The sequence below is a fragment of the Pyxicephalus adspersus genome, chromosome 5, assembly GCF_032062135.1.
Source record: "Pyxicephalus adspersus chromosome 5, UCB_Pads_2.0, whole genome shotgun sequence".
NCBI classification, from domain to species: Eukaryota; Metazoa; Chordata; class Amphibia; order Anura; family Pyxicephalidae; genus Pyxicephalus; species Pyxicephalus adspersus.
Window position 1 is genome coordinate 144,724,468 of NC_092862.1, and position 26,826 is coordinate 144,751,293.

General features: G+C 41.8%; 1 protein-coding gene across 1 annotated transcript in view; it reads left to right on the forward strand.

Moving 5' to 3' along the window:
• Positions 1-9,221: 9,221 nt before the first annotated feature.
• The window catches only part of WNT9A (Wnt family member 9A), a 73,192-nt gene continuing 55,587 nt past the window's right edge, over positions 9,222-26,826 (forward strand). Inside the window, exon 1 of the mRNA XM_072413019.1 lies at positions 9,222-9,346. Within this exon, the coding sequence (XP_072269120.1) occupies positions 9,261-9,346 (86 nt within the window). The 5' untranslated portion in view covers positions 9,222-9,260. The remainder of the gene's footprint in view (positions 9,347-26,826) is intronic.

Genomic DNA, 26,826 nt, shown 5'->3' on the forward strand with positions numbered 1-26,826 from the left:
CTGCATACAAATCTGTGGTGTGGTTTATCGCTCCAGGGTGCACGACAGCAGTTTGCATTGTACCTGGAAGATGCCAACCATGCCCAAAGCTTTAATATAGAATATAGAAAAACTATTTCTAATACCATTAGATACAGCAGAATATTAATAAAACCTCTTTTCTGTTTTTTTCTGCAGTTCCATTAGTAAGAATTCAATGACTTCTTGTTCTGCTGGGAAGGGAAAAACTCCTTTGGGGATCCGCAATGTCCAAAGAAACCCAATGAAAAATTATCCAAACCCAAACTCCAAACTTCAGCATGGGACTATTCAAATATGATGAAAATCTTCTAACCTGGATTGATGTGCTGCATAAATAAATGCCCTCTACATGGGCCGATATATTTGCCCCAGCTCTATACGGTCTTTATATGGCAGTGTTGCCCCGGTGGGCTTCTTTAAAGCCAAGTTTTTTGCTGTGTCAGATGTGGTGGAACCTCTCCAGGGAGGAACTAAGTGACATAAAACACAAGGAGCTGTCATAATGTATAGCGAAGCTTCTTCTGATATGGGGAGGTCAATAGCCCCGGGGACACGATGAGTCCCCTCCATCAGAGCTCCTAATCTTCCCACATAGGAAGTTCCAATAATGCTGACGAGGAAATCTCACACATTCTGGAAGCTCCTCTATCTGTCCGGGGGCCTGCAAACAGACATTAACCCCTTCTATACGTTTTATATAGAGATGGAGCTTTTACTGTATCGCAGTGAACTATGAATCGCCCAGATCAGTGGCCAGAAGAGCTTACAATCCATTGCCCTTACTATTCATGGAATCATTTTGCCTATAACATGTTATGCTTTTCTTCTTCTTCTTGGGTTCTAAATTTATTTAAAATGCATTTAAACCCCCCAAAAAATGTATTACAAAGCTAAGCTGTACTTTAGCATGCCTTAAGTGCCATTGGATCTCAATGTTCACAGCCCTGAAACAGATGACATGCAAGCTTCAGCTCGTTGAGATACATGACATTGTTATATTTTTGATGACCTATTTGTGGTAAGGTTGTTTTTATTACTATTTGTGGCCCGTGGCCATGCTCTCACTTTACCCGACAGGAAAATCTTATGAAGCCATTTCCTGGATGCTGAGCACAGGCACAATATTCCAAGCTCGTCAATCTTTTATCAGTCAGGCTGAACAAGTATTGTAGATTCATCTTAAACAGACAGCAAATGTCTACACTTAGCCAGGACCGCCGCCTTTTATAAGATCAGATTTTATCATTCTGGATGAGCTGCTTTGTGCAAAATTATCATCCTGGGTGGATATTAGACACAAATGCATGCAGTTCTGTAATTATAAATGCATCAAAAAAGTGCAAGAACAAAAGGTGAACAATCTCTTGTCAATCTCTTGTACAGTAAAGCTCAAAGTGGGAGGGGGAGTAGCAGCACAAGAAGCCAATCAGTTCATGGCCTGAAGAAGCATTCTGATAGGATGAGAGAGAACAGTATTGTGCTACTTCTCCTTCACTGTCAAATAAGGCTTCAGGACACCCTGGACACTCCCTATTGGCTGTCCCATGGCAGGGCCTGTAGGGACCCAGAAGAAGAGCCTGCAGGAGTGATATTAGCACAAGGGCAACATCCCAATGCAGCAGGGGCCCATCAGAGGATCCTCTAGCTCTCCCAAGGGCCACTCCAAGCCTGGCTCCCTGTGACATCTGTGTAAAGCAGTGGTTATCCACAAGATATAGGAACCTTCAAAAGTGGCCCCTGACATCACCAAAGGGCCACATATATTATCCCTTTTATGTAATGCTACAGAAGACCGTCATGGACTGAAGACTTATATAGTCAGGGACTATATAAAGGAGCGGCTGGAGATTAAAGTTGTAGACATTTGGTGATTGAGAACACACTGGTTTTTGGGGCCACACTGTAATTACCAAAGGGCCACAGATTGGGCCCCAGATGTATGAAGTTTGGCTATTTCCCTATAAGATTGGAAGAATAATAAATATTAATCTGTTTACAATGAATCTGTGCAAATTACTTTTTGTCTTGTTAAATCATTGTCAGATCAGACAAAAAGGAACTTTGTCTATATCCAGGGGCCAGGAGCCAGTGCAGCGATCATTGGTTGGCCTCTTAGTGCCAATTTTTGGTGCAAAGCATTGCAAACCTTATAACATGCAATGGGACAAATCTGCACTGCGTAATAATTCATAGCAACCAGAGAAATGATTTCTTGATTGATCTGACTGCAGTAATTTGAAATCTCATTGGCTGCTCATTGATCTTTGCATTGCCCAATAGACAAAGTCCAATGTTGATTTCTAAGATAAATTGTTTGGCGGCAATACACAAAATAAGTGGCTAGGGTTAGATGATGAGACAACTGTCACTCCATGAACCCCTGCATGGCGGTCATATGACCCCAGCACGGCTCATTCACTTCCCCTGACTGACAGTGACTGGTGGAATATTTGTCTCTGCTTAATTGCAGCAATATGTATCCATTGCATTCATGCGATACTGAAATACCAGCAGTCAGCTGGGGCATTTGGCTGGCAGAGCAGAACTGGCACTGAAGGGGTTAAGGCAGCCTGATTGCCAAAACTGTAAAAGTTGGTGCTGTAGGCTGCATGCCAGGGTAAGAGGAACTTCACCGGATCAATGTTAACGGGACAGAGTAAGGGTGGAATTTGGACGCTTGGATGGATACAATTGGAAAAGAATCTAGATATATAATTAGCTTTTTCAGCACTGTTTATCAAAATCAAAATTTTGCTTTTATCATTTCTTTATCCTTTGTTCCACTTTAGTGCTACTGATCTCCTCCTAACTTCTTTTGCAGCCACTTTTTGTCTAAATGCGTGATGGCTGCAAGGCTTCTTTCCTGATGGAGGCCACTTGTAGTCTCTATTAGAAGTCCCAAAATAAGCTATATAATACACGTAAATGTGTTTTACGTGACCTGTTCCTATAGTGTGGTTTACGAGGGTTTTTTTTTTCCCACTTGGGACATGTTCTCATAAACATAACCTCCCCCTTCCACCAGCCACCTCCATGCCCTGACACCTCCAAATAATTTTAGTTAATTTAAATTTATGATATGGCAAAAACTTTTTTCATTAAAATACCTACAGTACTGCACAGAGACACCAACACATAAAGGCGTGATTTGCATAGGGTTAGGAATTGGCTTTCTAAATTTTGATAAGAAATCCTAGCCTGTATGTAGCCTTCGATGGGGTAGAGTTGGACACCCCTGTTACAGTGAATTGGGGTTCTGGTTGTTAATGATTGATATTGGCTTTTTGCTGACATCAGCAAAAAGTAAAGTGTACCTGTCACTAACTTAAAAAATGCAAGGAAAATACATTTACCCGTTTCTACCTCTCTTGAGGAAGCCTTTTCAGCAAAACGCGTCAGACACAGAGACAATTTCTTTTATTGTATTTACAATAATTGATATTATGTTATCCACCACCCCAGTGGACCATGCTTCTTGATTGTCATATACGGCAGCTGAACTCCATTCAGTACAAGTGAGTCCTGTTTCTGTAAATATAATAATTAGGAAAATACACAATAAAATTGCCCAAGAAATCTTCTTTCTCTGTCCCAACTAGAATATTTATACTCCCTAGGGGTGGGCAATATCCAAACAGGAAAATTGTTCTGGGGGGGGGTAACCAATCTTGGCTCCAGTCCTTAAGCATGTTTTCTGATTTGTTATCACTCAATTGGAAGTCCCAAAAAACGTCCCACATGTTTACAATATTTTGCCCATTGTGGGGTGGGAATGGGTTGAACCATGTGAGAGATAGGAGTTCCTTATCAGATTTTATTATTGACTCAAGCACACATCAAGACTTGTTTATTTTACTATTTTACCAACACATCTGATTGAGGGCCCTAAAAACAGTTTCTTATGATCAGCTGCAATAATTTTATTGGATGAGAAGTGAAAGTTCCCAATACAGTAGATAACAAGGCGGCACAGAAGTGTAAACTAAGGTGGTAAAACTATTACCAAATAAGCAAAAGGCTGCGGCTCAGAGTAAAGCCGTGCAGAGGTTTGAGCTGATAATGGGGAAAATATGGCTGCAACCTCAAAATTTTAATTTGGTAGTACAGAGGTTGGCAATGCAATGGTTAAGGCTAGATGTTCCAGAGATATTAATGAAGACTATGGGCCGTGTACAGCACTTTCGTAATATGTGGGTGCTACATAATAGTAATAATGATAATAATAATAATAATATTAAAACTCAACATACAAAGGTTAAAATGAACCTGTAAAAAAACAATATGGGAGTACGCACTGCTGGATGTTTTAAAAATGTAATTCTACTTTTTCTTTTTTAGATTCCTGTGAGTGATCTGTATACATTGCAAGGATTTAAAGATTTTTTTTTAGCAGAATTACACGTGTTGGTGTCCTTTCCAAACTGATTTTTAATTGATAAGATCATCACTCACCTGTGCAGCTCTAATGAGGAAACTGCATCACCTTAGAACTAATTAACCCTTAAAAAACATTTCACAAGAATACAAATCATATTGCAAAGAATACCTAAGGGTTTTACTCAAATAAGCACAACATGGAACTTATGGGTTATTCTGTTTACCAGAATTCCTTCAGGTTACCATAATGCATTGATTTTGACTGATTTTTTTTTGAAAATTCTTATGGCATTGGTCAAAAACTGAAAGGTAATTTGTAATAACATTAAATTCAATGTTTAATATTGTTTTCCTTTAAGATGAAATCTGCAGGCCTTTCATTGTCATCCCTCCTACTTGATGAATCACTAAACTGAAACAAGAGTCAGAATTCGGACACCTGATGAGCATGTGTTTGCAAATTAACAGTGCAAAAGCAGCAGATCTGGGATTAGGCTGTCCTTTAAATCCAGCATATTTGGAGGCAAAGGTTGGAGTGTGGTGGCTAACTGACAGTGCAGTTGTCTGGACTGGCATCTAGTAGCTCATAGGTTGACTTATAGCAGGGCATGGGTAATGTTTGGCTCTCCAGTGGCTTTGGTGTGAAGGTTGATGCTCAGTTCAGCAGTGGCGGTTAGCAATACCATGGTATTGCTGGCAATTCAGGGATTATGATTGGCAATAGCAGTTGATGATAATATGCTGGGGTTAATACTACATGACAGCTATTAATAATGGCAGTGCATGAGGTTAATTTCCACAGTAAATATATTACAGGATTAATGAAGGAGATAATGCCTGTCAGTGAAAACTGATAGGCAAAACATATAGGAGGTTAGGTTATAAATAAGTGCAGGGATTATTAGTAACAAAATGGGTTGATGTATGGTAGGATAAGGGTTATTTTGTTTAGTTTGGCTGTAGCAAAGAGTTACTGTATAGCAGAGAATGGGTTAGTCTATAACAGGAGTTATTGTGTACACCACAGAGGTAATATATGGAAGTGCAGGGGTTAATATATAGCAATAAGTGGTAACACATGGCATCACATAGAATTAAATTATAGCAGAGATAGGGTTAATGTTAGCATATTGTATAAATGCTGGCAGTACTGATCAGTAATGTGAAAAAACAAGTGTTCATGGTGGCAGTTAAAGGGTTAATGTCACGGAGTAGGTTTAATGTATAGTCATGCAAGTGTTACTTCCATAAATAAAATGTGCAGTTTAAGGGGTTATAGTGGCAGGTCTTGGGTTAATTCTGTCAGTAGAGAAGTTACCATCTAGCAACAAAAGGGTTAATATGGGTGGAATAATGGGTTAAATCTGACAATTTATAAAGAAAATGTTTTACAAGAGCATTTGCGACAGTGTGATGGTTAGCATAAAGAAATATTGCTGCTAGTATAGGGTTTGAAGAGGGAATTACCAGTGTCAGGATAGGGATTAGTATATGGAAGTGTATGAGTTATGGTATAAGGTTATATCAGGTAATATGTGGGAGGGAAAAGGAACATAGGTTTATTCTTGCTTACACTCTACTGGACAATGTGTAGTAGAACAAGGGTTAATGATGACAGTAGGTGACATTTTATATAATGCTGATTATGAAGAGGTAATGCAAAGATAAATATATGGATATGGAAGGGTTAATGGAAAAAGTCAGGGAATTGATGCTGACTGTAAATAGTGTTAATGTTGCCATTATAAAGGATGATACTAACAGTACATGGGATGTGGCTGTGCAGAAATTATGTAGTAGGTCAAGGTTTAATATAAAGCAATACAGGCAATGATAAGTAGCATTTGAAGGGTTAATGTCACCAGTTCAGGAACTTATTTTAGCAGTACAGTACAAATCTTAACAGATAAAAGTGAAGGTATCAATTATCACATTGGGAGGATTAATAGCAAAAGTGTTCTAACTGGCAGTGCAGTGGATAACATTTGGTTGTGAAGGGGTTAATGCTGTCAATACAGGAAGATCAGCAAAGGTTTTGGTGACAGTGGAATAGGTATTGATAACAATGTAAGGGTTTAGATGTGGCAAGGCTAATGGTAGTGATAGGTTATTTGCTGAAGGATTAATGCTGGCACTGCTAGGGGTTAAAATCAATGCAGGGTTTAATGCTGGCAAACTAGGAGTTAATATTTCCAATACATAGAAAATGCTGGTATTATAGTGGTTATGTGTTACCAGAGAGATTAATGCTAACAGTTCATACAATTCATATTTGCTACTATAGGGGTTAATGTTGGTAGTGGAAGTGTTACTGCTGGGTTTAATATATGGCAGTAAAGTAGGTTATTGCCAACAGTGTAGGAGTTATTATTGTTAATGCAGGGATGATGTGGATTATATGTGCGTTTTGAGAGAGTAATGCTATGTGGTAATAATTAAGTTGTTGCTGATAATAGTTGTTTATGTGTGGCATAATGGAAGGCGCGTGGTTAATTTTGACAATGCAGGGGTTAAAATGTGTGAAATAAGGTGTTTAAGGTAAAATTGGCAATACAGGGATTACTTTACCATTATTTTGGTAATTTGTGGCAATGGATGAGGTAGTGCTGGCAGTTTATGGGCTAATTCTGATAGTTCAAGAGGTAAAATGTGTCAATGAATGTGCATTCTAGATATACTATTGGCAGTGCAGGGGATAAGACTGCTCAAGATTGTGGTTTATATGAACCATTTAAGAGTTGATGCTTTCAGGGGATAGGGTTGTGTGGCAGTGAATAGGTTAATTCTGGCACAAGGGGTTAATGTGGACAACAGGTTTGTTTTTACATGACATTGGAGGGGGTAATTCTGGCAATGCAGGTGTAAAAATGTGTAAAAAGGTTTCTAAGGTAACATTGGCAGTGTAGAGGTTAATGTTGTCATTGTATGGGTAAATATTTGGTATTGGACAAGGGACTGACAGCGTTTGGCTTAATGTTGCAGTTAAAGGGTTAATGGGAGTTCAAGGCTTAAATGTGCCAATTAAGGTTTTTAAGGTAATATTATTTGACAGTGCATGGGTTAATGTTGCCATCATATTGGTAAATCTGTGGCATTGGATGAGTTATTGCTGGCAGCCCTTGGCTTTATTGTTGAAGTGAAAGAGTTAATGCTGTCTGTTCAGGGGTTAAATGTGCCAATGAAAGTATAAGGTAATATGTGCAATGCAAAAATTAATGTTGAAGGTTTTTAAGGTAAAATTGCCAGTGCAGGGGTTATTGTTGTCATATTATTATTATTATTATTATTATTATTATTAAACAGGATTTATATAGCGCCAACATATTACGCAGCGCTGTACATTAAATAGGGATTGCAAATGACAGACTAATACAGACAGTGATACAGGAGGAGAGGACCCTGCCCCGAAGAGCTTACAATCTAGTAATTATGTGGCATTAGAAGAATTAATGCTGGCAACGCATGGCTTGAAATATTGCAGTTAAAGGGTTAATACTGATGTTTTTTATATATTGCAGTGGAAGGGTTAATGCTGTCAGTTCAGGGTTAAATGTGCCAATGAAGGTGTATAAGGTAATATGTGCAATGTTGAATTTTTTTAAGGTAATCTTGGCAGTGCAGGGGTTAATGTTACAATTTTCTTGGTAAATATGTGGTATTGGATTAATGCTGGCAGGGCTTGGCTTTAATGTTGCAGTTAAAGGGTTAATGCTGATAAGATAGTTGTTTATATATTGCAGTGGAAGATTTAATGCTGGCAGTTCAGGGGTTAAATGTACCAATGAAGGTGTATAAGATAATATGTACAGTGCAAAGTTTAATGTTAAAGGTTTTGCAGTTAAAGGGTTAATACTGATGAGATGTATATAACATTAGAAGGGTTAATGCTGGCATTTCAGAGGTTAAATGTACCAATGAAGGTGTATAAGGTAATATGTGCATAGTTTATTGTTGAAGGTTTTTAAGGTAATGGCAGTGCAGGGGTTAATTGTGTCATTATATTGGTAATTATGTGAATGAATCTGGCAGCGCAAGGCTTGAAATGATGTGGTGAAAGGGTTAATGCTGATAGGATGGTTGTTTATATATTGCAGTAGAAGGGTTATGTTGGCAGTTCAGGGGTTAAATGTGCCATTGAAAGTTTATAAGGTAATATGAGCAGTGCAAGGGTTAATATTACAATTTTCTTTGTAAATTTGAGGCATTAGAAGAACTGCTGGCAGTGCATGGCTTGAAATGTTGCAGTGAAAGGGTTAATGCTGATAATTGTTTATATATTGCAGTGGAAGGGTTAATGCTGGCATTTCAGAGGTTAAATGTACCATTGAAGGTGTATAAGCTAATATGTGCATAGTTTACTGTTGAAGGTTTTTTAAGGTAATGGCAGTGCAGGGGTTAATGGTGTGATTATATTGGTAAATATGTGAAAGAATAAATCCTGGCAGTGCATGGCTTGAAATGTTGCGGTAAAAGGGTTAATGGTGATAACTGTTTATATATTGCAGTGGAAGGGTTATGTTGGCAGTTCAGGGGTTAAATTTGCTATTGAAGGTGTATGGTGTTATGAGCAGTGCAAGGGTTAATATTACCATTTTCTTGATAAATATGAGGCATTAGAAGAATGAATACTGGCAGCTCATGGCTTGTAATGTTGCGGTGAAAGGGTTAATCCTGGCAGCGCAGCGGCACGCGCACTCTTAAGCAGAGTCTGGTAAAGGGGGCGGGGAATGGGCGTGGGAGGGCGGACCCATCAGTCACAAAGCCCCGCCTCCGCCCAGCTGGGCTCTATAAGAGCGGAGGAGAGCCGGGACTCCGCCACTAACTCACATCAACGAAATGGTCAGCCCGAGAGCCGCAGCAAAATGCTGGATGGACGCCTCTCGCTGGGATGGCTGTCACTGGCGCTCCTAGTCCTCCTCTCCGGGGGACCGGCCGCTGCCTACTTCGGGTAGGTGACCCCATTCTGTGCTGGAGAGGACCGCCGGCCATATAAGTGCTGGACCCTGCAGGGGGATCATAGTGCATGGCAGCGGAGCTGGAGGTACCCGGGGTGCCGGGCAGAGTGCTGATACCGGGGACACTTTGTATGGGTGCAGGGGGAAGTTTGGAGATTAGTGGTGCCCGGTGTCGGTGCTGCTGGAGAATAAAACTGATTGTCAGTGCTGGAGAATAGAAATAATAATAATATATTATAATACTTTGTATTTCTATTCTCTATCATAACACTTTATATCAGTTTTGTATTTTTACCAATCCATCACCTTAGTCCTGGTGGAGACTAGTTACATTATCAGTGCTGCAGGCTGATCATTACCTTGTGTCAGTGCTTTTGATCAGTATTACTTATTGCCATTACTGGTGGAGAATAGTAAAAGTTTGTTTCAGTGATCTGAGCAGGGTAACATTGCTTCTGATACTTTGTATCAGTGTTGGAATTTGTGGATTTTATGGCAGCATTGGAGACTAATGATAGGTTATATCAGTGCTGGAAATGTGATGCTGTCAGTGCTGAATGTTTTGCACAGTGCAATATTCTATAGCAGTTCAGAATGTGATCAATAAAGAGAATGTTTGGAGTTAATATTCCTTGTTGCTGCTCCTTTGTATCTCTCCTGCCCCCTATTGGCTGGGCAGTGCTGTCAGGTCCTTGAGGTCTATGGAAGTCATTCTGTCCCCTGGCCAGAAAGTATTACAGCAGATGCAGCAGGTCTGTGCCTAGGCACTTCTCTGGGGGGGCAGAGCTGCCCAGGGGGTGACACTGTAAGCTGTCCCTTGTAACAGGTTGTAACTGATCTCTGTGCACAGCTTGTTGTTGCTTGGAACCAGCATGTGTTTATTTAGTGTTTTATTCTATTATCTGACCCCATGTAATCCTCCAGTTGTAGAACAAGTCTGGGGATTCGCATGCTGCACTGTTACCCTGCACAGATCTTTCCATTACAAGGCATTGTGATGTTGTGTTGCAATATTATGGCTTGTGATACATTGTAACATTCACTTCCCAATTCCTGGGAGTTTTGCTGAACTTGCTGGAGATGGTTGTGCTGAGATCTGCTCCCTCCAGTGCCGGCTATTGATTGATGCCAAAATGTACAGCTGTTGTGATATTTTGCATTACAATGGATTATTAACCTGCCTTACTAGATCCCATTGTGCCGTCTCAGGAAATAGATTGCACGCTATAAAAACCGACAAAGAACGCTGATTAGAGTCTTGATTAAGTTTTGTTGGGTTTTCTGATTGCGGTCATTCTTCACTATGATACAGTTCACATTTTCTGTTAGTGCAGTATATTAACTTTTTACAGACAGCCCTCCTTCCAGATGTTCACGCTCTGCAGTCTTCCAAAGTCAAATAACTTTGGCTTTTTAAGAATTTCTTTTGCTTTGACTGTTTTTTTTTACCTCAATGGGAACCTCTGGGTTATCCTAGATAATAGTTACCTCTGTGATGGTGAGGGGTAGAAATTGGGAGTACATAGGGTGAAATGTGAAGTTTGTTTCTTGATGACCATTGTAATAGTTTTTTTGCTTTTTGTGCATCAAACTCACCCGTCTGTTTGGGACTCTTTTTGAGATTTTTAACTTTTTTCATTAGTGGGTTAGTTTGGTATAAATGTCATCTGTTCGGTCTCTGATTCTGGAACACTAGCCCCTCTTTTTCTGATGAAGCTGCAGCCTCACAGTTGTATCTGGGGGGGGGAGGTCTGATGAAGGTCAAGTGTTGAAATACTGATATGTTGACCGAACAATGAAGGTCGAGAAAAGGTTGATGTTCAGAGACAGCATCGTGCAGCTCTGGGGCTGTTATATCCTTCCTCTGTCTGAATTCTGATGACTCTGTCATTTTAGAGATTACCTTGCTGCATGTTTTTTAGAAAGTTTAAAACCTTTTAATATTTTAAAACCGTCAATTCCTCTAAAGACCAAAAAAAAAATCCAAGTTATATAGACGATGTTCCTATAGGCTGGTAGAATAGCAGTATTTAGGGCCAGGTTCCCCCCAGAAGTAACAAGTTAGTGGTTTTTGGCATACGGAGCACTGTGATGGTTTCTTGTATCTCTGGGTATCCATCACTGAGGTAGCTGGGCCAAAATTTTAACTTCTGCCCAACCACAAAGGCCATTACCAAGCCAATGGAGGCACCACAGTTCTGGATGAATTCTCCATAGTCCAGAATAAACAAACTGCAGTTCATTCTGACAAAGTAACATTGTGGAGTGGAGATAAAAAAGGCTTTGAGGGTATTTAAAGTATTCCCAGCCAACTTTTTTTTTTTTGGGAGGATTATAAAGAGGAGAACCCGTTTTTGGGTTTTTCCGCTATATGGTGCTGGGTATAGAGGTTGTTCCTTCCTTAAGTTCTGTACAGATGATTGTAAAGGTTTACGGTGCAAGTTTACCCCCAACATCATCTAATGATTTACCGGTGCTAGATCATTAAATGATCAACCAAAAACCAGAACTATTACTGACCCCTGAAATGGGCCATCCCCTGCTTATCCTCCACCTTCCAATAATTTGACTGCTTGGCGTTCTTCTACCATCAGCCAAAATGATCAGTTACAATTATTAAAGCAACAATTCTTAAGTCTGTACAAGGCTTCACTGCTACAACAACAATGGTTCACCAGACAGAGTTGGGGAAAATCTCCAACAGGGATAGGAAGGTCCATATGAAATCCCAGCATTGCAAAAGTAGGAACATTTGTTGCCAGATACTAAAACGGGGGTGGGTTATCTATATAAAAGTATATCTGTGAGTCAGCTTGTTGTCTTCTGTAGAATTGATTTAAAAAACAAATAGAAAAATCTGTTTAATTCCAGATGTAGTTCTTAGTCTATCACCTGTTACTATAACCCAAAAAAAAAAATCTGTGGACATTTTTCTGGCAGTGCCACCCTTGGCCAGTAGGGGGTCCCATTAACCCATTAATAAAGCCCAGTCCTCCCCAGTTTAAGGATAATAGAAGTTTGCAGGTGTATCCTGTTCTCAAAGAAAATATAGAACTTTCATGGGAAAGTCTCTTTTGTGTTATTCTTCTCTCACTTTTACTATTCCGTCTTCAGTGTATACTTTTTCCTCCCGGGGAGAGGGCAGCGTGTACGCACGTGACTGGCGTGTTATTGAAATGCTTAGAATGCACTTTATTTTTTCAGCAATTGTTTTTGCAGTTCATTTTGACATCTGTAGAATTTATTAAACTTTTTTTTTTCTGAGTCGCTACATAATAATAAATGTGCAGCAAAAAACTCACCCTGTACCTGATCTGCAAATTAAAACTTTGAAAGTTGAAATACAAGAATGATTTGGGGGGGAAAACATCCAAAACTCAGGAAATACTTCAGTGTAATGTTGATGTTTGATTGGCACATTCCTATATTGGGTCAGATGAATGATGTTTAGTTCCAGCACTCCTAAATATTCACTGAGGCCATTTCATCACCTTTTTTAGAAAACTTTATGGTTTAGTTTTATTTTTGCTTACTGGCAGACGATTGGCAGCTGGTCCACCGGTGCCACCACTACCAACCTGTAAGGTTTAATCTCCTCTTGTTCCCTCTCCCTAATATATACATAACATACTTTACAGGCATCACAGTACCCGTGCCCTGGCATCCTCCATATGAGATTCAGCACGATCGTACCATAAATCTCCATGTCTGCTGTTCTTTACAAATGCCTGGCACAGATCAGCTTTTGCTGCAACCTCTCACTTTGACTTGCTACAAATTTAGTCTGATCACTGTGGGAGACTTTGGAAATGTTTCCCTTTGCCTGCAGCAGATTAATGACATCTCTGCCTAGGCAAAGTAATTGGCACTGGGTGGCTTTTTAATTATACAAATTGGCACCTTTCAATGAATCAGTCTTTGTAATATTGTGACATTGGGAGTTTTATTGTAGAATGCAGAATTTTTATGGACACTTAAAGGTCCATAACACTAAAAATCAGCTTCCATATATGTGAGCCATTAATAGTTGGTGTAATCCTTTCTCATGTATCATCCTCATCTTCTGACCTGAACTTTAGCTGCAAACTAACAAATTCACAAGTGGTAAAAACTGGATAACGTGCTAAGCAAGGGTGGGGAACTGGAACCATGGTCCATTGGCTGACAACATATCTTGTTGGATGACTTTAAAGGTGATTTAAATGTTAGCTTGGGGAGGGTTTTTCCCGTTGCTCCCGCTTGGGGAGAGCGTTTTTCCCGTTGCTCCCGCTTGGATGAAATTTTTGATATCTCCAGCAAGATTTCCTGGATTCCCAAACACAGCCCCTTCCCCACCTCTGGCAGGGTCAACCTACAGTCTATGTTGGCCTTGCTCCCTTCCCTCCCAACATAACCATTTATGCATCAAAGGTGGAATAGTATATTCTTACCTGAACGTCTCCAAAATAGATTCAGGTGTCAATCGCATCCAAAATGGTGGTATCCATCAGCAGTTTCATGTCCTTTACATGTGTACACTCGTTATTAGATTGTAAGCTCTTCTGGGCACTGTCCTTTCCTCCTGTATCTGTTTGCCATTTGCAGCCCCTATTTGTTGTAGAGTGCTGCGTATAAGGTTTGTGTTATATAAATACTGTTTATTAATAGCTAATGACTTTTGCTGGATTAAATGGTCTGGTGACAGGGTCTCTTTACAGTGTCTTGTGATCTGTAGTATAAGGAGCACTTATGTTGTAATTGGACCATTAGCACCCATTCATACTCTGCAATGATAGGGGCCATTCTGCTTGCTTTGTGCAATGATGGGGCCATTCTGCTTGCTTTGTGCAATGATGGGGCCATTCTGCTTGCTTTGTGCAATGATGGGGCCATTCTGCTTGCTTTCTGCAATGATGGGGCCATTCTGCTAGCTTTCTGCAATGATGGGGCCATTCTGCTAGCTTTCTGCAATGATGGGGCCATTCTGCTAGCTTTCTGGAATGATGGGGCCATTCTGCTAGCTTTCTGCAATGATATGGGCCATTCTGCTTGCTTTCTGCAATGATAGGGGCCATTCTGCTTGCTTTCCGTAGCCTGTAGCCCTTTGCTGGTTGTCCTTCCTCTAGGACTTGTGGGAATGCTGAGCTTCTTTCTGCAGGAAGCCAACCCATAATGACCTAAAACAAGGGTGATGAAAATATTATCAGCATTTAAGTTGTCGTTATTCAGCATGGAACTTTCACTTGGGCTCCGGAATGTCAGATATAACTTACACGTTGCAAGTCCAGACTCGACCCCCAGCCAGGGGCCAAAAATGATAGATCTATTCTGTGCAAATATCCTCCCAATGTGTCTGTGTCAGGGAATGGAGTACAATTCCAGGCTGGTGATTGGAAAATTTAACCCTTTCACGTATTACGTATAACGTATAACCCTATTTAACCCTTTCACGTATTTAGCATTTTTAATATTCTAGTCCCCTGTTGCTGTGCAGGCTGCCTGGCTGTATTTATTACATGGTGATCCTGCAAGTGACACCTTTCATGTGCTAGGGTAATACAAGTCTGCACCCATTCACTCCCTCTAACATAGAAAGAAGGGGTTCTGTAGTCTCAACCGATAACTTTGCTAGGCTTTATCGGTTTTCTTTTTCCTAGTTATTGGCTTGCAAGCTTTCTAGCAGTTTTTTTTTCCAGTTTTCAAATAAATGTAACAATACAGATACTATACTAGATTGTAAGCTCTTCGGTGTAGGGTCCTCTCCTCCTCCTGTGTCACGGTCTGTCATTTGCAACCCCTAGTTAAAGTACGAGGCTGTGTAATATGTTGGCGCTATATAAATCCTGTTAAATATTCAATTGGATGTATTATTATTAAACAGGCCAAAAAGAGAGCAAATAGAAGCTCATGGCTGGGGTTTCATTACTTTAAAAGCTTGTTGGGTTGCATGGAGCGAATGGTGCAGGTAATGCGTCTGAGCCATGAATTAGTGAGCTGCATACCACAAAGAATTAACCATTTATTTAATGGAAAATCTGATAAAAAAAAAAAAAAAAACATTTTTTTGTTTGATGTGCAGTTTTGTAGCAAACTACTTTAAATGTCCTGATTTCTTTGTAAAACTTTGGACCCCTTTGTGAAATCCAGGCCTAGCTCCAAATCTCCTGGCTGCATTCTGCTCCTCAGATATTTTAACCCCTTACAAGTCTCTGGTTGGCCCATGTGGTGGCCCCTGGTGCAGATGCTTCCCTTTGGGAAAGGGCTCCTCGGGTCTCCAGTGTCCCCGACTTCATTCTCATCCCAGTGTCCCTGACACATCATTTACATTCTTTCCTCCTTGTACTTAGTGTAAGGCTTTGGAATTTGTTTTGTGCCCAGAACCTTGCGCAGCCTTTAATTATGGTGTCCTGTAATGACAGGAAGAAGCGTACAGCTTCCAAATACACTTTTCAGAAACAAATGTTCTGTGCTGACCAGTGTCTTGTCAGATCTGCTTCCAGAATCCCGGGCTTGTAAGTGGTACAGACGGAGCTCGGAGTGTGACTGCAAATTTCAAGGGCAGCTCCGTGGTAATTAAAGGGGGGATCTAGCCAAAATGGTTAAAGCTGGGCTCTAGGCACGCAGCTAAATACACAAATGAAATTCATAAATGGGAATCGTTAATACATAAATGTGTGTATGAGACCAGGTAATGGATTTGTATTGCTGACTTTTTCTGAAATTGCATATCTTTGCCTGGCAGGGAGGAAGACCAACTTTATCTGCTGCAGTTCAGTGGCACCAAAAGATTTTCTCTCCACTGACCTGTGACTGGACATTGAATGGGGAAGCAGATAGGCTCACTTATTGCTTTGCTACGATTAGCGTGCCCCTTGCGCTGGATGCCCCCTGTGCGTAGTTATGTAAGGAACATTTGATTGCTAACAGAATTTGCTTGAGCAATGAAAATCATTTCAAAGTGTGCAGATCCTTAGTGTATGGACCATTGCTCTGAATTCTTCCTGCTATGGACTACTATAGGGAATTGCCCTATTGGTGATGCCCATGCAGATCTCTATTCCCTGAAGATATAAAATGCTCACTCGAAATAATATAAATCTGGCAATGTAACCTTCAACTTTGCTTTAATGGCGGAGTCCACCCAACTCCTACTGTCGGTACTCTGGGAACCACAAACTGATAGTCAGTGGTAAGAGAACCCGTTTGAGGGGCAACTGAAGGTTGGAAGGGATGGGCCTTTATCTCCAATGGCCTAAGCCACTGTTGGTGCTGCCATCACCATCCCGTTCTCTTCTGGCTTCCAGAGCTTTGGCCAGACCAGATTGGTGTAATTCCCATGTATGCATTCATTCATCTTGGAGGCCAAGAAGGATGTCAGGCTACATGGCACTTTAAAACTATATGAATGCACATCTGTCGATGAGAAGATTGGGAACAGGCGCGTGGTAAATGGTTTACTGCAGAAGCACTTCACTTGTACCTTGATGTCCATTTTTGGTCCATTTTTGGTGCACATGTTTAGATCATTTTCATCCATTTTGGATTGAAGCACACACAATGTATTTTAATTTCATATTTGCAGTGTTGTAATTTTTCATTTATGGATATTTTTATTTGCTTGAATTTGCTACAACATTGTGTCCAAGCCAGGAGCATCCCTTCCCTAGCACAGCCTCTTCCCTATTCTTCTCTCAGAAAATTCTGATACTCCTAACAGAAGCTTTAATGTGCAGAGTATTTCAGGAGAAGAGAATTGTATTTGGAGTCCTCTACCAGTGCAATCATCAGTAAAGGCCGGTGGGGTCTGACGCTGGGTGCCAGTGCTGCAATCTGTTTTTGGGTAATTTTGGGAAAGGGGACACCTGGGTATTCTCCTCCACTGTTGGCCCACAGACAATAAGGGGACAGACCAGAACTGCTTGGAAATTGACCTGTAATCTTCACATTCAATGTCTGATTTAGGGAAGGGGAGAGTTGGAGTCTTCCTCATGTTCCACATTTGCAGCACACATCTGCTTTGAGTTTGAGCAATGGACCGGATTTAAAATTGGCAAGAATTTGATGTCTTTAATATGATGCAACCTCAGAAAAGGGGTGTTGGGGGATGATGGCACCACTTTGCCATCCTGACTGCAGCCACTTCTATGTCGGGTCATTAGCTGTCTTTTCACCACAAAGTCTTGATGGTTCATTTGATGATTTCCCGAAGGAAAGAAATGGCTGAGAAGCGCCAGGATTTCCAAAGGATTTCCAAGGACACATCGCTGTGCTCCTTCCTTGGCGAACTGGAATAATGAGCTGCTGCCATCACATTAAACTCCTTTCTTTGCAAAGGGATCAGCAATAAAGTAAAGGGTCACCTAAGGAAATTGTGACTGCTATCTGATTGATAGCACCGGAACAGTGGAGGAAAGCTTCTGTTGCATTGTGGAAATGGAAGAAAGCTTATGTTTCTGTAAATGCCTCCACTGGGAGATTAAATGCAAAGCTCAACTATGCAGAAATGTATTAAATATTGTCATGTTGGCCTGTAAGTGTCTGTAAAGCATCATATGCAAGAAACCTTAAAGAGCAACTGAAAGGTGGGGGCAAAATGCATGGAGAGGGTCGCCATTGTTGCCTCTTTCTGTAGCTGATCTTTTCCCCATGACTGATTCCCCTTGATAGCTATACTGGTGGAGGCAGGGCTTTGCTTCCCATACCAGTGCCACCAGCAAGGAAAATCGTGAGCAACAGAGTGGTGATGTTGCCAATCTTCACACTAAAGCCATATAGACCATTAACTTTGCAAAGTTAAATAGCAGCATTTAGGGGGATTTGCACATCGATTGGTAAATTCATTTTGCCAAATCATGTAAAAGTAGAAACTAAAGAAAAATGATTGAATGATAGAAGTTCACACATCTTCACCATATTCACTAAGCCAAGTAAAATTGCAGAGCAAATTGAAAACAAAGCAAACACTAATTTATTGTGGTGAGGTTGAATTTATGAAACTTCTAAAAGAGGCCCAATTCCCTCAGGCAACAATAATGCATTCAGCAAAGATTGCATCACACACAAGCTGATATGTTGAGTTTTATGTAATTCTGACTGTTGGAGTCATGTGGTACAGACCCCTGGTGTAAGATTCCATGCTGTGCTATCGTTCTCCATTTAATGCATGTGAGTGAGGCTGCAGTGAGCGGAGTGGTGCTGCAACCCAATACCACTATTTTATTGGGTTGCATTATTTGCAGGTTCTGAATTGGTGCAATGGCAGGCAATAGGATTCAGCTATAGATCTAGTTTAAAGCAAGGCTGTGTCCTGTAAACTTCATACGACACTACTATAATATTTTGTTTTATATGGCGCCTACATATTAGGTGGCGCTTTACAAAGTTCATAGTCATGTCACTAGTTGTCCCTCAAAGGAGGGGGGAGGAGCCTGCAAACCTCATCATAAAAGTGGGTTAGAGATGCACTTTAGATGCAGAAGATTTACGTGTGGCTACAATGAATATTTTTTTTTCTTTTTTCTACCACGACCAACACATTTGTAAGTCTCAGAAGTGACGTATGTCTGGTCGGCTATGACATCCGATACCGGTAACTTGGATTAAGTGATATTCCCATAACATGCCATATGGTGAGCTGGTATAAATTGGCAGTAAAGGCTTCCGTGGGTTACAACAGGAAACGGCCCACTTACAAGGACAGTGGCAGCGGGACAGCGCATGGAATGCTCGTCTGTTCCAGTTGGCGTTCGGTTGGTTCCTGCAGGCCAGTCTCTGAATCTCCCTAGCCGGGTATGTGGGGGGAGGACAGATGTCAGACTTGACATTCTTAGGGAAATAACTCCGCTGCTGGAACGAGTCAGCTGAACTCGCTCCTGGATGGATCCAGATGATCCGGGCTCTATGGACACATGTCATTGCATTAATAATATGGTCTGTAATTCCAGAATAATGGATTACCATGTCATGATCGCCATCCACATTAAATGTTTTCTAAAGTAAAACTCCAGCTTTAGTTTTGCCTAGAAGGGATTTGGACTACAATCCCTGCCTTCCCTTTTAACAATAAAGTCATGAGTACATATTCTTTTATTTCAAATATTCCTCAATGGTCACAAAGTATATGAATTCTGTGCAACACATGCCACTGTTCACTCTGCTGCTGTATATTGTCTATGCAGAGGGCAGGGCTGTGGGAGGGGCCCAGAAGCCCCACCCACTTCAGGCTGTCCGCGGAAAACTACAGGAGGGGGCGGGTACCAGACTGGTCACCTGCACAAAGTTGAAGCACATTAGTGACCGGTCATTATTACAGGAAGCTCCTGCACAGAGATAAGTGAAGGGATTTGCAATAAATGCACAAAGCACAGCTAACAATACACATAGCTATTTGGAAACTATTTGCCTTTTAATGTTCGGTTTTAATAATGATCAATTAGGTAGTTTCAGTGCACACTTTCTTTTAAGGGTGGAACAGTATACTATTGCTGTCTCCCAATTATTCTACATCAATCAGCCACAAGGGCTACCGATGGAGACTACAAATGTTCATTCCACTACACAGGCCCTGTTGTCACCCCCCCCCCGAGTTATTGCTTCCAACCATCTCTGGAGTGAATATAGATTTCAAGGAGAATGCAGATCAGCAAAAGTGCATCATCATTTGTTTTATCTTTCTAGTGTTTGTCCAACCAAAACGCCACTTAGCGCTTCATTAGAAAAAGTTGCCCCCACTTTCTGGCTTCCTGGCAATGTTTTACCAAAGAGGAAGTGAGAGTAATATTCCAAATCATAGAGGATGGCTTAAACCTCTTATAAACTCCCTGCATCCCCCAACATGTCTGAAGATGAAATCCAATGGAGCCCCAGTTGCACTAAACGACCCGACAAAAGTTCTATCCAAAGGGCATTTTATCCAAAATTGGGTAAAAAGTTTTTGGTTTTGAATGTTGCTTCTCCAATAGTAAGGGGAAGTTCACAATTGCCTCTTCATTGTGTGGCCCCCCGAGCTGGCCACTTGCCCAGGGGCCTGAGCCCTAATATGGCAGCACATGTGACGGCGAGTAATATTCGTACTGCTCACTGCAACCCCCGTTTATTTGCTGCAAGGAGAGGTTACACGTAGTGTCCCCTGTTCATAGAATGAGGAAGTAGTAAATCCACCACAAACACATGACCAGTGTGAATTTGCATTACATGCTCCAAAACTGCATGCCGCTCTTTTTAAATGACCCGAAAGCACAGGTATAAACCATTCCGGTGACCGGCACCAACCCGTAGGTGCGAATGGACCCTAAAGCAGTTTAAAGACTTTTCCATAAACTCCCTGCAGGTCCCTGTAACCTGGAATTTCTCCTTTCCCGGTGGTCGAGGGGCCGATTAATAATTGACCGCCTTGTGAAAGCCTTTAACCACAAGAGTGAAGTGCCGAGCCGTTTCCTGGTGTCTGGCGAGCCCAGACTAGGATTAATCATTAAGCGGCACATGCTTTATCATGGACTTATCGAGAGTTACCTGGTACTCATTCATGGACAGATAATTGCGGCAGGTCACAAGGTGACGGCAATATCCACACGGCGCTTTCAGACCAACGGAGGAGCGAAATTCCCAGCGCTGATAAATGAGCGCCGTATGAAAAGCAGCACAGTTCCCTTGTGACCAGCGTGTGCAATATGGGGGGTGGGGGGCGCTAAGCCGTGAACTTGTCCGATAAGGCACAAAAAACTTCCTTCTGCGTTATCGCGCGGCCATTGTTTCAAATTGGCCAGTTGTGAATTTGCACCGTGTAAGCGAGGCCATCATGGAACAAAATTGCTGGTTCATACAGTTCCACCTCTGATTCCATGTGGTGTAAAAATATCTACTACTAATATTAAATAGTATATAGCACCAACATATTACACAGCGCTGTACATTAAATAGGGGTTGCAAATAACACCAAATCACAGGACTTTACAGGTCAGAATCAAACAATTCTCAATTTGCATAAATATAAAATCAATTACAAAAATTTCAAAAACACTTGTTAAAAGTAAACAAGCAATATGAAAAAAAAAACAGGAAACTAGTAAATCTAGATCTCCTTATGGAATACTCTCTAAACGAGGTAATCCAGAGCTTCTACGCGTTTCGCGGAAACTGTCAGCTTCTTCAGGAAGAGGAGATATCCGTGTGCTGGTGATCACCTGTAAGCTCTTCTCTCATAAACTGGTATACCGGCACAGCAGGAATGAGGCAAAAGGTAGGGAAGCATCCTTATAGAGTAACCAAATATTTGCAAATGACAGACAAGGAGGAGGAGAGGACCCTGCCCAGAAGAGCTTACAATCTATTTTACCACGTTTTACTCTCTGTGCTTCTTTGTGCAATGCAAGCACATCATGGCTGGTGGAAGGGGCCAAAAGGGTGCTGCTCACAGCTTTCTGAACACATTACAGCTTCCTGCCTTAGTACTCGTCTCCAGAACCTTCAGTCCTAATAAAAGCAATGGGCTGGGTCTTGGGGGGAGGTATGCAAAGTCAAATGTCTTGATATGTAGGTAGCCCTGTGGAGGAATGGGGGTCCTTGGCACTATATAACCCCCACATATGGCGCTGAGCCTTCCTGATTGCAAGAACTGAAATCCATTGAATAAAAGGACGGGGACAGTCAGGCTGGCGAGGGAGGGGCTAGATGATGCTGCAGCTTCTAATGCACATTGTGAGAAGCTCTAGTGTGCAGTGAAATCAGAGCCTTCAATTTTATTCCAGGAGAGGGGACGGTACAACTGTGCAAGGCTGGGGGGCAGCTTTTAGTAGATCTGGTATTATTCTATAGTACAATATAAATTCTACCTATAGGAAATCAGGAATTCATGCAGTATCAGGCCTTGTCCAAAGTACAGGGATCCAAACCGACCAATCAGAATGATTTTACTCTGAACCTGATGTCAGTTTCCGGTTGATTCATCATGTTCTCCATCTTTATGCAGCCTTTTGTTATAGTGTTGGCACTTCTTGAGAACTCTTGTACCCTCGGTGAGGTTGCCCATCTGCACCACACTTATAATTGGTGGGGTGAGCTCATTTCCTGTGGTTGGTCGTAGCAAGTGTTGAAATGACCGTTGGGGGACATCTGTCTTATGAATTGTCCCCATTTCCCGGATTTGTACTGTGAGTCACACGACCGTCACTCATTCTTCTGCATGGAGTTTGCAGGTTCTCCCCGTGTCTGCATGGGTTTCCTCCGGGTACTCCGGTTTCCTCCCACATCCCAAAAACATGCAGTTAGGTTCATTGGCTTCCCCCTAAATTGACCTAGACTACATTAATGACATTAGGGACATTAGATTGTGAGCTCCTTTGAGGGACAGTTAGTGACACAACTATGGACTCTGTACAGCGTTGCGTAATATGATGACGCTATATAAATACTGTATAATAATAGTGACCGGTCATTATTACAGGAAGCTCCTGCACAGAGATAAGTGAAGGAATTTGCAATAAATGCACAAAGCACAGCTAACAATACACATAGCTATTTGGAAACTATTTGCCTTTTAATGTTCGGTTTTAATAATGATCAATTAGGTAGTTTCAGTGCACACTTTCTTTTAAGGGTGGAACAGTATACTATTGCTGTCTCCCAATTATTCTACATCAATCAGCCACAAGGGCTACCGATGGAGACTACAAATGTTCATTCCACTACACAGGCCCTGTTGTCACCCCCCCCCCGAGTTATTGCTTCCAACCATCTCTGGAGTGAATATAGATTTCAAGGAGAATGCAGATCAGCAAAAGTGCATCATCATTTGTTTTATCTTTCTAGTGTTTGTCCAACCAAAACGCCACTTAGCGCTTCATTAGAAAAAGTTGCCCCCACTTTCTGGCTTCCTGGCAATGTTTTACCAAAGAGGAAGTGAGAGTAATATTCCAAATCATAGAGGATGGCTTAAACCTCTTATAAACTCCCTGCATCCCCCAACATGTCTGAAGATGAAATCCAATGGAGCCCCAGTTGCACTAAACGACCCGACAAAAGTTCTATCCAAAGGGCATTTTATCCAAAATTGGGTAAAAAGTTTTTGGTTTTGAATGTTGCTTCTCCAATAGTAAGGGGAAGTTCACAATTGCCTCTTCATTGTGTGGCCCCCCGAGCTGGCCACTTGCCCAGGGGCCTGAGCCCTAATATGGCAGCACATGTGACGGCGAGTAATATTCGTACTGCTCACTGCAACCCCCGTTTATTTGCTGCAAGGAGAGGTTACACGTAGTGTCCCCTGTTCATAGAATGAGGAAGTAGTAAATCCACCACAAGCACATGACCAGTGTGAATTTGCATTACATGCTCCAAAACTGCATGCCGCTCTTTTTAAATGACCCGAAAGCACAGGTATAAACCATTCCGGTGACCGGCACCAACCCGTAGGTGCGAATGGACCCTAAAGCAGTTTAAAGACTTTTCCATAAACTCCCTGCAGGTCCCTGTAACCTGGAATTTCTCCTTTCCCGGTGGTCGAGGGGCCGATTAATAATTGACCGCCTTGTGAAAGCCTTTAACCACAAGAGTGAAGTGCCGAGCCGTTTCCTGGTGTCTGGCGAGCCCAGACTAGGATTAATCATTAAGCGGCACATGCTTTATCATGGACTTATCGAGAGTTACCTGGTACTCATTCATGGACAGATAATTGCGGCAGGTCACAAGGTGACGGCAATATCCACACGGCGCTTTCAGACCAACGGAGGAGCGAAATTCCCAGCGCTGATAAATGAGCGCCGTATGAAAAGCAGCACAGTTCCCTTGTGACCAGCGTGTGCAATATGGGGGGTGGGGGGCGCTAAGCCGTGAACTTGTCCGATAAGGCACAAAAAACTTCCTTCTGCGTTATCGCGCGGCCATTGTTTCAAATTGGCCAGTTGTGAATTTGCACCGTGTAAGCGAGGCCATCATGGAACAAAATTGCTGGTTCATACAGTTCCACCTCTGATTCCATGTGGTGTAAAAATATCTACTACTAATATTAAATAGTATATAGCACCAACATATTACACAGCGCTGTACATTAAATAGGGGTTGCAAATAACACCAAATCACAGGACTTTACAGGTCAGAATCAAACAATTCTCAATTTGCATAAATATAAAATCAATTACAAAAATTTCAAAAACACTTGTTAAAAGTAAACAAGCAATATGAAAAAAAAACAGGAAACTAGTAAATCTAGATCTCCTTATGGAATACTCTCTAAACGAGGTAATCCAGAGCTTCTACGCGTTTCGCGGAAACTGTCAGCTTCTTCAGGAAGAGGAGATATCCATGTGCTGCGTCTGGTGATCACCTGTAGACTCTTCTCTCATAAATTGGTATAACGGCACAGCAGGAATGAGGAAAAAGGTAGGGAAGCATCCTTATAGAGTAACCAAATATTTGAAAATCACAGACAAGGAGGAGGAGAGGACCCTGCCCAGAAGAGCTTACAATCTATTTTACCACGTTTTACTCTCTGTGCTTCTTTGTGCAATGCAAGCACATCATGGCTGGTGGAAGGGGCCAAAAGGGTGCTGCTCACAGCTTTCTGAACACATTACAGCTTCCTGCCTTAGTACTCGTCTCCAGAACCTTCAGTCCTAATAAAAGCAATGGGCTGGGTCTTGGGGGGAGGTATGCAAAGTCAAATGTCTTGATATGTAGGTAGCCCTGTGGAGGAATGGGGCTCCTTGGCACTATATAACCCCCACATATGGCGCTGAGCCTTCCTGATTGCAAGAACTGAAATCCATTGAATAAAAGGACGGGGACAGTCAGGCTGGCGAGGGAGGGGCTAGATGATGCTGCAGCTTCTAATGCACATTGTGAGAAGCTCTAGTGTGCAGTGAAATCAGAGCCTTCAATTTTATTCCAGGAGAGGGGACGGTACAACTGTGCAAGGCTGGGGGGCAGCTTTTAGTAGATCTGGTATTATTCTATAGTACAATATAAATTCTACCTATAGGAAATCAGGAATTCATGCAGTATCAGGCCTTGTCCAAAGTACAGGGATCCAAACCGACCAATCAGAATGATTTTACTCTGAACCTGATGTCAGTTTCCGGTTGATTCATCATGTTCTCCATCTTTATGCAGCCTTTTGTTATAGTGTTGGCACTTCTTGAGAACTCTTGTACCCTCGGTGAGGTTGCCCATCTGCACCACACTTATAATTGGTGGGGTGAGCTCATTTCCTGTGGTTGGTCGTAGCAAGTGTTGAAATGACCGTTGGGGGACATCTGTCTTATGAATTGTCCCCATTTCCCGGATTTGTACTGTGAGTCACACGACCGTCACTCATTCTTCTGATCATTGCAGAGGAAATGGAACTTTCTTGTGATTTAAAGGAACAATGAGCAGTTTGCACCCCTCAGGTCAGTATAAATGACACCAATGATCTTTTTAGAAATCTGTAAGGATGACATTCTTCCCACTGGCCAGCAATGTAAGAGGAATTATTCCCACTGACCACCACACTAATATACTGTGAGCTGTGGATATAGAAGGGGGCCCCCGAGAACCTGAAAGTTATTTCAAGAGTTCCCCCATGTTGTAATGATTGTAAAGGCCAGTATAGACTGTACAGTGAAAGGAAAAGCAGCAGACTAATGAGCTCCTCAGTCACTCTGCTCTTTTCTTCTAACACGTGTTCTTTGCACTTAAACGACTCCGTGGTGCTGCTTTTCCCTCCGATGTAATCTTTTCTGTAAAATAGTTCTGTAGATTGCTAGAGGCTGATGCTAAGTCAAACTGAGGTGCTTCCATTGGTTGCAATGTATTATGGCCTTATATACAGCTGTGGCACCATGCTTGGCTGCACAATGCTATGCTGGTGCCATCAGAATGCCCTGATACACCTCGCTGACAAGACTGTGGTGTAGCATGCAGTACCACACATTATTAAAGCTCTCTAAGACTATCATGGGAGAACCTGGGTGATCCAGGGAACCTGGAATAGATCTGGTCCAGGTCCAACTAATAGCCAATGATTATCAAATCCTTTCTAGGTTTGCTGGATCACCCAGTTTGGCCCGTGACAGTCTATATTTATAGTTTTAATAAATCGGGCTCATGGCAACTCAATGAAATGGCAGCACTGGGTACATATTGTTGCTCGTAGCAGAGTTTCTCTTTATATTTTATCTGGCCTAATCTTCCCTTTTGGCCGCACAACGTTGGCGATTTTTTTTTTAACGTGGCAGCCATATCAGTTCTCACTTAATTACAATGTAAATATTTGTGAAGACCAAACAACGTGCTGGCACCTGTGCCATGTAACTTTCATCCAGAGAGTGGGAGAATTTTCCTCTGCTTTTCAGAATAGGCACCGACTCCCTGAGGGCGGCCGACCTGCCAGCCGAGCTGGAACTACCCAGCATGCCCTGTTGGTCCGGCTCTCTGATATCGTGATCCACAGCAGTGACAGGCCGTGTGTCTGCGCTGGAGAAAGTCGGCACCAATGTTTTTCTGTCCTCAGATCTCTACATGA